At 36.0% G+C, this 15200-nt stretch overlaps 1 protein-coding gene across 1 annotated transcript in view; it reads right to left on the reverse strand.

Moving 5' to 3' along the window:
• The window catches only part of LOC110024491 (carotenoid 9,10(9',10')-cleavage dioxygenase 1-like), a 43097-nt gene that overhangs the window by 4664 nt on the left and 23233 nt on the right, over nucleotides 1–15200 (reverse strand). The window contains exons 4-13 of the mRNA XM_020724490.1: nucleotides 14911–15022; nucleotides 14215–14314; nucleotides 13971–14033; nucleotides 13384–13494; nucleotides 13115–13299; nucleotides 12508–12643; nucleotides 5684–5801; nucleotides 5508–5609; nucleotides 1749–2000; nucleotides 1370–1481 (exon numbers count right to left, since the gene is read on the reverse strand). Of these exons, the coding sequence (XP_020580149.1) occupies nucleotides 1370–1481; nucleotides 1749–2000; nucleotides 5508–5609; nucleotides 5684–5801; nucleotides 12508–12643; nucleotides 13115–13299; nucleotides 13384–13494; nucleotides 13971–14033; nucleotides 14215–14314; nucleotides 14911–15022 (1291 nt within the window). The remainder of the gene's footprint in view (nucleotides 1–1369; nucleotides 1482–1748; nucleotides 2001–5507; nucleotides 5610–5683; nucleotides 5802–12507; nucleotides 12644–13114; nucleotides 13300–13383; nucleotides 13495–13970; nucleotides 14034–14214; nucleotides 14315–14910; nucleotides 15023–15200) is intronic.

The following is a 15200-nucleotide window of genomic DNA, read 5'->3' on the forward strand; positions in this document are numbered from 1 at the left end:
ATTTGTCTTCATGCATTTTGAAGGAGTATAGGCGCTGCTTCAGAAAGAGCCTATTAGCCAGAGACTTTGTCAGGTAGAGTACCTCGAGTTTGGCCCAAGGTGCTTGAGCCGTTGTCTCCCTCAACACCTCCCTCAGATTTTTGTCGCCCAAGCTCAGGATTATCAAACTGTGGGCCTTGTCCAGTATGACGATCTTCTCCTTCTCGGTCATGTTGGCCGGCAATGTCGCCGACCCTTGCAAGGCTTCTGCAACACCCTACTGAACCAATAGAGCTCTCATCTTTACTCTCCATAGACCAAAATCATTATTCCCGTTGAATTTCTCGATGTCGAATTTGGCGGAACCCATTATTGTGGCTTGATCCCCACTAACGTCTGAAATCCGCTCTGCTGAGCACCTACTGAATTCCGAGAGCTGTCGCAGCGTGCTTCTGTCGCGACGTGTGCTAGCTGTCAAGGAAATTCTCCTCCTTTGCGAGATCTGCCCCTTCACGGACCGAACTACCTGCCTTCCTCTGCTCTTTCGCGGACAATTCCTCCTCCGTCTCGCCGAACCGCACAACCTGCGGTGCTAATCCAGTTGATCAAAGCTTCCACTGCTCACCGAATCTGTCGTGATTCGGCTGCCTGTGACGCGATCCGCTTGTTCCTCTGTTCGTGAATGTCGAACGAATGCCAAACTCCTCTTCTTCGTCGCTGGCCGCGAACACCTCTAGCCAAGAAGTATGGATCTTCCCACAGACGGCGCCAACTGTTGTGAGATATGTACTTCCTGGCATACAAATGAAACACAAAGAACACAAGCAAACACGGAATCAATCAAATATTTCACTAAGGCAAAAGAAATGGAGAATACATAGCTTATACATAGAGATGAGCCCTCATCTTCCTTCTACGACCTCCCTCTCAAGCGACACCTTGATACAAGGCCTCAAGATGCTCTCCTCCTCTCTAACTCTATAGCTATTCACTCCTCCTTTGTGGTAGCATAAGATATCTTCTCCCTTTCCTCTCCTAAGCCTCACACCCTTAAGATCTCTTCCCTTGCTCTCCTAAGCCTCATACCCTCTCTATTTATAGAAGCAAGAGTGGTAGGTGGGAGGTAGGTGGGTGGTAGGTGAGCGGTAGGTGAGATGTGGTAGGGGAGCGGTATCACATTACAAAAGTGCCCTTTTACCTTAGTTCATTAATTGGGAGTCAAAATAACAGTATTCTACTTTAAAAACAGTCACATTTTTTAAGTAATGATAACGATTTGAGACATGCATGTAAAAATGCAAGTTTGGGCATTAGACATGTAAATACGTAATAATTGTGTGGTATTCATGTAAATATGTAAGAATAAGCAATGTGAACTATATTCACTCACCTCGTTGACGAAGAACGCATGAAATCCGTAAGGCACTCTGGAGGGCAAGTCCACAACTGCCACAGGTTTAGGAGACATCGTCTTTGCATCAATTACATTGACTTTAGATTCCCTGCATTGTTTAATCATAGAAGAAAAGGTAATATTTGTCTCTGGCTACCATAAAATAAGGCAAATAAAAAAAGACCGATTTCCCATGAGGGATTGAATTGCGATCTAGGCACTGCAGTGAAAAGCAAAAGTCTAACAATATCAACCTTAAGTTTATATTGCATCAATCTTACAGCTCCTGTTGATAATTCAAAATCTAGGGAAGTAGGGAAGGAGAGGGAGAGGGAGAGGGAGAGGGAGGGAGGAGAGGGAGAGGGAGAGGGAGTACCCAGTGTTTTCATCATGTACAAAAAACATCAAGTAGCCATCATCCTCCTCAATTGTGGTCCCAGCTTCACGAGGCACAAAAACTGCCTCTGATCCAAACTTTCCTGGTCCCAAGTCAAAAATGCCTAGCACATTTCCACCAACCTCAAGCTCTCTTTTCCCAGCTTTAGGCTCAGCAAGCAAATCAAACTTTACAACGCCCTTCCCCTTGGCAATATTGCCAAGAATGAGACCATAGACATATCGCTGTTTCCTAAAAGCACAAAATAGCAACAAAATCATTCGAGGAATAGATAAAATCCCAAAGGAACTATTATTTAATTGATTCTATGTTTGAAATACTTCTAAGAATCAAATTGAGTTTTTCTATCATTTGATATAAGAGAGGTTTAACAACACCTCTGCCTTGACATTTGACTTCAAATGAGTACTTGGTATTTAAGGTTTGATAGAATACAAAATTTAGTTAATTTGTTGATTTTAATTAAAACTAAAGTTAAAAATTTTATGGAAGTTAGATTTCTAGCATATTTTGATTTATAACTTCGCTTCTCACAATCATCCCTTGCAAATACAAATTCAAGTCTTCTTCGAATATATTTTATTTGAAAAATTTGTACTAAAAGTATAGAAATTTTTAAAGGCTTAAGAACCAATAGCTTAATAAACTAGTTGGCATGATTTATTTGAGCCAGTGAGATTGTTGATTTTCGCTACATATATTGGCAATAAGAGAAATTAATAACTAGCCACAATTTCAAATTTATGTAGGCAAAATGAATGTTTTGGATGAGAAATCCTAATCAAGTACTGACAATTGCCTGTTCAATGGCATGATTAGTTTGGGTTTGGGTAAGTGGAAGAAGTTAAGTAGGGGTGATGTAGAGTAGGAAAGAAAAATTTTGGGTGAAGAGAGGGTGGGACAGTGGTGGATTCTAGGAAACCTAGAATAGGACCAATGTTAGGCTACCTCTGCTACCAAATGATACCGGAGTTAACCTAAATAGCAATAGACAAACATATATTATTAATGAAAAAACCAATAAGCAGTTACAACCAACACACTTGAAAGTGAAACGCAACAACAAGCATAAGAAAACACCCCTAAAGTGTATCCCAAGGATGGTGGAGGTCGAATATTAAAATCTCAATGGCTGGCGGGTGTGGGTGTGACGACAACAAAGGAATGTTGATAGCAGTGATGGGTGGGGAAAAATTGCAGGGACAACAAGTATAGATGTTGTCCTAGATGGTGGTAGCGAGGAGTTGGAGTGCATAGCGGTGAAACAGCAAGAAGGCGATGTTCCTTGGTTGTCCTAAGTGGTTGCAGTGCAAGAAGGAAAGGGGGAAGAGGCTGGGAGACTAGAGGCTACAAGAAAACATCGAAGGGGTTGTTTTTTGTGTGGTTGCAACTCATATGGTAATGGCGACAATGGAGGGGTGAGAAAGTCGAGGATAATCATCTCCTTGGATGAGACACTGTCAGAGTACCACACATCATCGGAGACAACCCTAGACGGTAAATCCTGGGCACCACGATTATCCTAATAGAAAACAATAAGAACTAAGCCTAGTCTCTCACGAAAGCAAATATATAATAAGAGGATAATTAGGAGTGACCAAAGAGGATCGACCGACTCCTCAGAAGGAAGTAAATATGGAGCGATTTAGTCAAGGCAAAAACGTGAGGCAGGAATTTCCGCATGCGGGGCGCGGTTCTGCATCTGCCTGGGCACTTGACACCTCAAGTTAGAGGGAGGGAGGGTTGGGGGGAGTTCAATGAAGGAAGTAAATATGGAGCGATTTAGTCAAGGCAAAAACGTGAGGCAGGAATTTCCGCATGCGGGGTGCGGTTCTGCATCGGCCTGGGCACTTGACACCTCGAGTTAGAGGGAGGGAGGGTTGGGGGGAGTTCAATTTATGCTCTGTTCATTCGGGACCTTCAAGGAATAAATTTGGCTTAGATATATCATGCGAGAGAGTGGAGTGGGAACGGTTTTAGAAATCGAACGTGAGACGTGAGTGGAAGCAAGTAGGTTTAACTTCTTTTTTCTTTTCAAAATTAGGAGTCAACAAAAAAAATGTGTACAAGAGCACATTATGCAAATGTGAAATATTGGAGCTCAATTGCACACACTTGAGATCGATATGTCTGAGTTTTTTTTGTGCATTATATTTTAAATACTCTTCTACAACAATATAATTCCTTCAAGATATATTATAACACACATAAGAATAAATATCCAGTTAACAAGCTTTTGATCATGTGTTCAAGAAGAGAGAAGATAAATTAAAAAATTACTTGTGTCAAGAAAAAAATGAAAAGATAAATTACCACCCCAGATAAAATTTTAAGAAAATCCAAGTGTTTCTTCAATAAGAATAAGAAGCATAAAAAAGTATTGCATCAAATTTAAAAATTGACTTCACAAATAAAACAATATTACTTGTGTGTTATGAATTTAATATGGCAAATATTATTTATAACACTTGGTAGATTGATTCTGGTTCTATAATTCATATTTCCAATATGTAACAGAATATGCGAAACTTAAAGTTAGTGGGAAGTGAGCAAAATATCTATTCAAGAAACCAGATACACTCAAATGTAGAAATTATCTCGACATGTTATCTAATATTTAGTAGTGGTTTTACTTTAGAATTAGAAAAGAAGTTTTATGTATTTTACTTTTCTAAGAATTTTAATTTCTATCCCAAGACTTATACATTTGGATTATTCCTTTAATTTTTAAAAAACTTATGTTTGTTTGTGTTATAAATAAAAATTTATTGGGAATGTTACTTTGTCTGAAGGTATTTTTATATTAATTTGCAAAATAATTCTACTTATGTATGATGCAAACTCAAGCCAACATCAAAAAATATGTTACAAAAAATTTAACTATATTCCAGCACCGATGATTAACATATAACTTCATAGATAGAACTAAAAGATTTTTAAGAGAAAATATTACTTTATACTTTAGATTTTTTTGTTTTTGATACCTACGTAAATTGCATAAAGGGAAAACAAATTAACGAATCTAAAAAAAGTGAAAAGAGAAGTACAAATATATTAGAAATCATATAAATAAATTCTGTTGTTCAAATATGAATTTTTATGATCAAAATATCTTTATCAATGATTACTCGTGATATATGAATCTCTACATGCATTAGATAATTAAGAGCTTTAAGTACAGATAAAATAACAAAATGAAAAATAGTTTTAAATTGTGTGATCTCATAGAGATGATGAGTATTTTGATAGATATACTAAAGATGGAGAAGTGGTTGGTACAATTGTGAACTTCCCTTGAGAAAATAAAAAATATTATCAAATATAGTTCACCCAACTCACCAAATCAAAATAGTGTGGCTGAAAGAACGAACCGAACACTAATACATATTATGAAGTGAATGAATAGTTGCTCTAAAATAAATGAATTCTTGTGAACTTTAGAACACTAATGGATCATTTGATATTTTTTGTGCATCAATATTTATTGTCAATTGCAATGCAAATGCTTGTTGTTGTTGTTGTTGTTGCAATGGAAATACCAGGGTTGCTTACCATTCTAAAATAATAATTATTATAACAACATCCAAAAGCCTACAAATGTGAAGTACACTTTTGGGCAATAAGTGCAAGTGAGCATAAAACAGACATCAATAAAAAAAGATAGGAAAAAAGAACATCAATATTTAATATAACTAATTAGTTGGAAATTTTATTCCCTCTTCTATATTCCAAAATTACCTGCCAGTGTAGTTTTCATTAATTCTAGGAAAATCCACTGCAGGTGCTGACAATTCCTTCTGAGTAGCTGCACCCGTTTTCAGATTAAACCTCATCTCATACCTGGAACAACAGATTAAAATTTTAAGGGAGAACAAAAGGATGAAGCAAAAAAACAATAAGAAAATGAAACATACAGTTGATTAGTGAAATTGTCTGGTCTATCTTCTGCAGCTCCGTTGACCATGTCCAGATCAGGATTCTCAAGGCGACAAGTAATAAGAACAACTTCATCTCCTTCTTCCCAGGCATTTGCTAGTAAGAATGAAGAAAAAAATTCAGAAGTTATGCGGTAAGGCATATGAATAAAAAAAATGAAAACGCCATAAGATAAGAAAGCAAGCTCCATGACAAAGAAGTGCAAGTAGTTTCATTCAAGTACTTGATGAAATAATCATTACCCTTAGGATCTGACTTTTCTATTATAAAAAATCATGCCCCTAAAATAGCAAAGTGCTTTATGAAAAATCATGACGGTTTTCACGGATCATGTTATTTTTCTGAGATAAAATCTATTTAAGTTCATAAGAAGTTTAAGATCGTATAAAAAATAGAAACATATGCATCCATCCTTCTATAACATCATATGATATGGATAAAACAATTCACCATAATTTCAACAAAATAGAGGCATTGGTAAAGAAATCTCAACAAAATAGAGGCATTGATAAAGAAAGACGGAAAGCTTTTATTGAAGTAATTATAAATGAAGACATCAAATAGGATTGAGATAATAATCTATATAATGTCCTCAACTAATCTCACAAACTTGGACAAAGATGGATCTCTTAAAGCAACTTTATGAAAATCTTGAATTTATTCTTATTGGAAGCAGCACAAAAAGCTTTAATTTGTAAATAGTTAGTTCGTTTTATTTGTAGTCTCAATTAGGGTTAAAATGTTGCATTGGCTGAGAAATGTTATATTGTATTTCCTGGCTTGGGTTAGTTTGATTTGATTAGCACGATTTCAGCTTCGGCTAAGTTTATGCAAATAATACCAACAAAAAATTTGAATAGATTATGTTGGACTACATTCTATCCTCATGCTAAGGGAGTATTAGGAGATTGAGTTGTTTTAGACAGTTGTTGGGCTTGGAATTATTCGGTAATTAAGAAATTATTCATTAAACAAACAAAAGAAAAAAAAGGGACAAAGGTTTTTGACATGGGCTAAATTGCAGGGTGTAAGGAATTACTGCTCCACGTGCAGTTCCTGAGCCTAAAAGTCTGGTTCTGAAATGAGTGGCGGGATTTGCATGCATGCATGATATTTTTTGACTGATTTAAAAATTCAAAATTGATTTATTGTTGTTTGGTTGCTGTGGAAATTTAAGATTAAATTGGGATTAATTTAAACATAAATTTAGGCCAATCCAATTTCAATATTATCTACTAACCAAAGTTATGAAGAGTTTATAAATAGTCCCAAGGCATGCAATGAAGAATGTATAACTTGAAAATTTTCTTCCTAGTTTTCATCTTGTGAATGCAAGCTGAATTTGGGCTTCCGTTGAGTAAGTTATAGAAGCCATGAATCACTCTTATATCTGCATGGGCTGTGATTTTCTTGCATTCATAATCAGGTACATTGTTATATTTCATTTGTATAAATTATTATTGGCTTATTTGGTGATTTTCATTTTGATCCTAGTGATAAGTTGGAATTCTGATTGATACTAGAGTTAACCTAACCACAATAGAAAACATATTTTATGAAGCACAAAACAATAGGATTACAATTAAGATTCAAAATAGAAGAGAAAATAAAATGCAACACGACTCCCCGGCTAGGGCGAGGCGAGATGACCAGCCAGCAGCGGTGAGAGGGCAGGAATGATAGGTGGCCGGTGGGAATGGTGATACCGGAGTTAACCCAAACCACTACTAGGATGCGACAAATTTATTGTGGAACTTTAAACAAGTACAGAGATGACTCTTTACCAAAGTAAACATAAATAACAATTGTAAATAACACAAATAACAGTAACGAAACAATAAATAAACAATGAATGAAATGACAATTGCAGAAAATAGACTAAAGAACGAAACAAAAAATAGTCCTGGAAGGTGCCGAGAGGTGGCTGGAAGGGGTCGGAGAGGGGCCAGTGACGACTAGAGGAGCGTAAGATGAATCTTAAGCATTAGGGTGTGACGTAGAGCAGGTTGAGGATGGTCAACAAAGGTAGGAGAGGTTTATGAGTTTTCTCCATCCGTGCTTGCTCTGCTTCAGAGTTAAGCGATAACACTTTAGATAGTTTGAAGTGACTACCTAGGGAGTGCTAATTGGTTTCGCATCACTTATGTTGAACCTCTATAGGATATTTTTTACATACTCTACCTGAGACAACTTCAATGTTCTTGTACTATTGTCCCCGTTGATTCTCATCACGAGGATCTTTTTAGTTGGACCTAAATCTTCATCTCAAACTCACTTGATAATTGTTTCTTCTAAGTCCTTGTTTGTCTCAATATCTTACTCTGCAGTCAGCATGTCATCCATAAAAAGGAAGTAAAATATAAGTTATCAAAGTGTTTAATGAAGCAACAATGGTCTGTCTGACACTTCATATACTCATTATCTGACATGATCCTGTCAAACCTCCTGTACCAATATGTTGGGGCTTGCTTCAAGCCATAAAGGCTCTTCTTCAATCTGAAAACTAAACTTTCTTTGTCTGGAACCTTATAACCTTGTGATTGCACCATGTATAGCTCCTCCTCAGATCTCCATGTAAGAAAGCTGTTTTTACATCCATTTGCTCCAAATGTAGATCTTCCTTTGGTACTGGGCTCAGCATAACCTTGACAATCGTCATCTTCACCATCGAGGAGAAGATCTCTGTGTAATACACTCCTTTCTTCTGCTGGAAACCCTTCACAACAAACCATGCCTTGTAGCGCTTGCTACCGTCTGACTCCTCTTTCAACCTGTAGATCCACTTGTTGTACAGTGCCCTTTTGCCATTTGGTAGTACCGCAAAATCCAAAATCTGATTTGACTCCAATCCAAAGAATGCATTTCATCCATGGCGAGCTCTCACTCCCTTGAATCTTCAACTTGAGTGATCTCCTCAAAGCACTCCGGTTCACCACTATCAGGTAATAACAAATAGTGTAAAGAAAGAGAATACCTTTGTATGTGTTGTTTCACTTTGCTGGATCTTTTGACTTATGTAGCATGTGACTGAGGAACTTCCAGTGCTCATTGTGATTGAGCACAACTTCTTTCTCCATCTTCTTTATCACCAGTATCTTCTATCTCCACATATATGGATTCTTCAGAAGTAACTAACAGAATGTACTGAATTTTAACCCTGTCCTTGTACATATCCATTTCGTTCTGATGAATTTTTTATTTTGATAATCCCAGAACTTATACCCAATCTCATCTGAGTCACATCCAATGAAGGTGCCTTGACAGATTTTGAGTCAAACTTGCCCTTAGACCCTACATCAACATGCATATATGCAGAACACCCAAATACTCTTAAATGAGATAGACATATCTTTTTATCACTTCAAGCTTCTTCAGGTAAGCCTTCCCCCAAAGGTACTGATAGAATACAGTTTATCAGACAAACTGTTGAGTTTACTGTTCTGCCCAAAATTATTTTAGCAAGCCTGCAAGCAGTCTCATGCTCCTAGCAGGATACGTGATTGTTCTCTTCATGCGCTCACCCACACCATTCTGTTATGGTGTCCTTGGAACAATGATTTCATGTCAGACCCCCTCTTTAGCACAAAAATTCCTAAATTTCTGATCATAGTACTCAATCCATTATCTGATTTGAGACACTTCAGCTTCAAGCTTATCTCCTTTTCTACCATAGCCTTCTATTTTTTAAGGACTTCAAATACATCAGATTTCTGCTTTAAGAAATAAACTTGTACTTTTTCTCGTGTGATCGTCAACAACGTGACAAAATAGCGAGAGCCTCCAATAGACTGAACTAGAGTTGGACCACATACATCAGTATGCACTATGTTTAGTTTCTTTGATTTCACCACTGACCTGCTCTTGAAGAAGAAACATTCTTCTTGTCATAAATACAGTCTTCACATAAATTCAATCAACTGATTTCAGACCCTGAAGCTTATTCTTTGAAAGTAGGGATTTCATACATATCTCGCTTATATGGCCAAGTCTATTGTGTCACAGACCTGCATTCATCCTGGTACTAGCTACATCAATGAAATCAGTCATTTCATTGATCAGATAAAGGGTGTCTTCCATGTTGCCCCGTGTCATCACTAATGCCCCCTAGTCACCTTCCGAGAAACAACTCTGAAAGTAGTCACGAGTCCGAACTCTGCCAGTAGGCTCATAGAGATGAAATTTCTCTTCAAACTTGAAATATGTCTAACTTCAATAAGCTTTCAAACTGTTCTATTCGACAACTTGATATCAACATCAACTTTTCTAACTATACTGCAGGTCTTGTTATCTCCCAGATAAACCATTCCTAAATCATTATGAGTGTAGTTATTAAATACCTTTTTTTAGGGCAAGGGCAAGCATAAAAAGAGGCATCTTAATCCATTATCTAGGATTCAGTGTTAACTAGAGATAACACCAGGGAGTCATTTTGGATTTCACCTATGGAGACATTAGTAGAGAAACTACTTTTCTATCCTCCACCACCAGCTTTCCTTGGAGCTTTGTGGTCCTTCTTAAAATGCCCATTCTTACCACAGTTTCAGCATTCTCCTCTGCTTGACTTGAGCTTTCCTTTCTTGGACTTGGATCTGCCTCTGTCTATATTTCTACCCAGATTCCTTCCACTGTTATCAACATTCAACGCAAAACTTGAGGATTTATCATTCACTGCTTTTCTAATAACTTCTTCATTAAGCATCAGACTCACGATATCATCAAAGTTCAACTTAGAAGTCCCTGAAGAATTACTCACTGTCATTATCAAGTCATCCCAACTTTCCAGCAATAAAGATAATATCACCAGTGCTCTGACCTCATCATCAAACTTGATCCCTACAAAACACAACTGGCTCGTCACAGTGTTAAAATTTATTGAGATGCCCTGCCACTAAACTATCTTCCACCATTTTCATATTAAATAATTTCTTCATCAGAAAAACTTTATTGGAAGCAGAAATATTTGCATACATCTTGGTCAGTGTCGTCATGAGATCCACCGTAGTTTTCTCATTCACAATGTTGAACACAACAGATGAGCAAAGTGTAAACTAGATCAAACCTAGTATTGTTCGATCCAACACTTCCCATTTCTCCATAGGCATGGATTCAGGCTTCCTTCTGATTCCTTGTAGTGGCAAGTGCAATTTTTTCTAATACAACAAATCCTCCACCTGCATCTTCTAAAAAGTGAAGTTCGTCCTATTGAACTTCTCCACTTTTAACCTCGTTTCTTCAGCCATTAATCTCACTTGAATCAAAACCCGTTCTAAAATCAGTTGATAGGAATTACATAATGAACAATTCTCAACTTTACCGTGGCTTAGAATCAATTAAAAATTAAACCACACCGCGGAATAACGGGATCACAGAATTTGAGAAGACCGAAACAAATAATTAAACACGAAAGCACAATAAAGCAACCAGAAAAGCATACATGGATTTTACGTGGAGAAACCCAAAGGAAAAAAACACGGAGCTATACAACCAGAAATTCCACTATGAAAATCAGAAAGAAGAAAACAGCAAGCATATTGATCCACGCTCAAATATTGTCTTAAAAATCATTTTTTCGTGTAGTGACTGTAACGGGGCGCTTAGGCACCCAAACTTGGCGCCTAAGTGCCAAGTGCTGTGTATTGACGTTCCATAATGGGCATCTAGGCACCAATAGGCTAATGCCTATGCACCGGTCTCTCGGGAATAAGAGCAGCGCCCGCTTTGGGCGCATATGCGCCCAAAGCCAGCACCTTTGTTCGAGCAGCACCCAAGTAGACGCTTAAGCGCCCACAACCCGGTGCTAATGCGCCAATGCCTTAAGCTTAGGCTCCACAGCCCAACAAGGTTGGCCTACATCATTTGCACCTTTGAAAAAATGATACAATGATACTCATCTCCTAATCAAGTTGAAAGTTCATGTTCAGCCAAATTAACAAGAGCTAAATAACTAAAAATAATAATTAGAATGCTAAGCTCAACGCTCGATGTGGTTAGAACAGATGATAGCAAACAAAAACATAGAAAATAGATCAACTTTACTAGTTGCATATTTAGATGTCGAAAATTGAAAACTCAACTTTCAAACAACAATTGACCAAACAAAACGGAGCTGAATGTCAATGACCGATATGACAGTAGCATACAATTATAGAGCAAAAATGAGATCAGCCTTTGGTCATTGCGCCAATTACATCTTGAGAAAGGAACATATAATCTTTAAATAAAGTATTTCTCAAGTTAATGTACACTTTTCGAGCAAAGAAAAATTGGAGAAGAGTCGGTAATCGAGCAGCTCAAGCCTCTCACCATCCAATGGATATTTTAGTTTTGAACTCAATAAAGTAAAAAAGGTTTTTAATAAAATAATTCAAGACAAATTAAGACATTGAAGGTGTCCAAAGTTCCAACTCTTCTTTAGCTTCCAGGTCTAATATTTTAATAGTAGCACACATAGGTATCCTCTGTTCAACTCTGCAAAAAACATTTTCATTTCCTACATATGAGATAGTTCCACATCTACATTCCTAGACTGCTCAATAAGGATTAGGCATTTTTTGGGGGCAAGTATTTAAAAAGTCAATTCTCTATCCACGTAATGTTATTTAAAAAATCACAATAATAGTATTTTCTAAAAGGCAAGAAACGAAGTAGTAGGAAAAATTTTAAAAGAAGCTGTATATATTATATTATACCAGTTATAAATTTAACTTAACTAGAGTCACCACTGAGTAAAAACCTATGAGAAAAGATTGCAAGACCCGTCAGAAACAAAATGAACATCTACCGCAAGTTTCATCAGAATTACCATTATGAAATATGAAGCAATTAGGAAGATCAAACCATCTAATCAGTTGCTCATCTTTTGCATATCGGGGAAGCACACCAAATCTCGCCTTCTTTGTTGGATCAAATGTAAATATGAACTTTCCCTTCACAATTTCCTAAAGAAAGGGCAATGTAAAATTTGTTGGAATTTAGAAATATAAACATAGTTGAAAGGCTGAGGTGTAGTGACTCTTAAAGAAGGCGAATACTATGACCAAAGAAGACCTCCAGCAACCAGCTCCTAATTAGGTGAAAAGTAAGCCTTCTAATTAAAAAAGGGGCATTCAAATACATAGCACACAATTCTTATTTTTTTACATACCTCACACCTAAACTTTCATACTTACACGCATAACACTCAAAAATTGCATTGTTACCACTTTTTAAAAGTTAAATACACATTTTCATGCATAGGATTAAAGCACCAAAGTGCTATGTGTGTAAATATGAAGGTTTAGGTTTGAAATATGTAAATATATAAGAATCGTGTGCTGCGTACGTAAATTTCCCATTAATAAAACATATGATAGCCATATACGTAAATTTCCCATTAATAAAACATATGATAGCCGTATAAAAAGTGTCACCTTTGGTCGGAAACACAAAGGAAGATCCATGAAAACTGCAAAATTCTCAGTGATAGCGAAGTCATGCATCATAATAGGCTCAGGAATTGTTATTGGTACAGGATTGTGCATAACACCATCCTTTGTAATGACCCGATAAGTAATATAAGGTGGTTTGTGTGAATAACCAAATGTAAACATCTCATCTGCAACCAAAAATAAACAACCCAAAAGGCTAAACTTAACTCTGTTGCCTAAGATAAAGTAGGCTATAGACTCGTCATTCTTACCAGTAAATGGATCAACTTTTGGATGGGCCGTAAATGAGTGTGCAAGCCTCTTGTCATAATCAAGCATTCCAAGAGTTTGCAGGTCTCCATCTTCTAAAACTTTGATTACATCTATATAATGCAGAGAACAATTTCTGCTTCAACATTTCTTAAAATACTAATAATACAAAAAGCTTTTCCTTCTACCAATAAAAATTCAGATTTAAAAAAGGAGAAAATTATTTACCTAGCACTCAATTTTTTTTGTATTTACATATCTCACAGCTAAACGTTAATACTTACATACATGGCACTTTGGTGCTTTAAATTAGTGCATGAAAATGTGTATTTGACTTTTAGAAAATTGAAATAATGCTCTTCTTTAAATTAGTGCATGAAAATGTGTATTTGACTTTTAAAAAATTGAAATAATGTTCTTCTTTATGTGATATTAAAGATTTGAGTGTTATGTGTATAAATACGAAAGCTTAGGTGCGAGACAAGTAAAAATATAAGGATTGCTATGTACGTAAATGCCCCAACAAAAAAATGAGCATTGAAACGCCAAACAGATAAGAGAAGTTATACAGAGTATTAATAATGCTTACATGGTTTATCAGCTTCGGATAAAGCCAGAAGTTTACCATGATGGTAAATCAGAGCAGTGTTTGCTGTATAAAATAAGATAATTTGGTGAATTACAGAAGCAATTAAGTGGTACAAAAAAATAATAATTGAGCAAACTCGTCATGGAAACTGATAAACAGTGTGAAAACCTACAATTAGGTTATAATATCTTTCTGACCCAACCTCATATCATGCAATCAACAGAATTAAAGCATATTAGCATACCTGTTGAAGTTCCATATGAAACATCCAATACTTTGAGTTTTTCCCTAAGAAGTTGCATATGAACCATAAATAGACCAAATAATCCCTTGAGGTCCCCAATCTAGAGGCACAAAAACATCATCATAAGTTATGCACAATTTCACAGGTTTGATATTGACAAAAAAAAATAAATAATAATAATAATAATAATAACATAATTGGAAAATTTATATACATACCATCATTTCCAATGTATTTACGCCTGTTGAAGTTCCATATGAAACATCCAATACTTTGAGTTTTTCCCTAAGAAGTTGCATATGAACCATAAATAGACCAAATAATCCCTTGAGGTCCCCAATCTAGAGGCACAAAAACATCATCATAAGTTATGCACAATTTCACAAGTTTGATATTGACAAAAAAAAATAAATAATAATAATAAAAATAATAATAACATAATTGGAAAAATTATATACAGACCATCATTTTCAATGTATTTACATATCTAACACCCAAAATTCAATTTTTACATACATACCAACCTTACCTATGCATGAAAATATATAATTAACTTTTAAAAGTTAATATAGTGGTATTATTGACATGATATGACAGATTTGGGTGTTATAAATGTAAAAAGGAAAGTTTAGGTGTTAGATATGTAAATAGATAGGAATTGGGTGGTATGAATGTAAATGCCCCATCAGAATTTACCTTCATAAATTTTGCTCTTCCAAAATATTCTTCTTGCTTAAGCCTGGACGTCTTAACATACCTAGAAACATAAGCTGCTTTTCCATCTTTGATACGCAAGCCATGAAGCATTCTGTAGGGTTATTAGAAAACAACAAGAAACAGTATTCATTTACAACATAGAGACATGAAAACCCTGAGGTATTTTAGTCTTCAACAATCAAGAAAACTAATTCTAGTAGCAATTCCCAATGCGTGGCATAACTTTAGAAGTTTAAATTGATAAAATTTTGATGGCTCAATAACATGAT

This window comes from Phalaenopsis equestris, unplaced genomic scaffold, assembly GCF_001263595.1.
Source record: "Phalaenopsis equestris unplaced genomic scaffold, ASM126359v1 Scaffold000258, whole genome shotgun sequence".
NCBI lineage: Eukaryota > Viridiplantae > Streptophyta > Magnoliopsida > Asparagales > Orchidaceae > Phalaenopsis > Phalaenopsis equestris.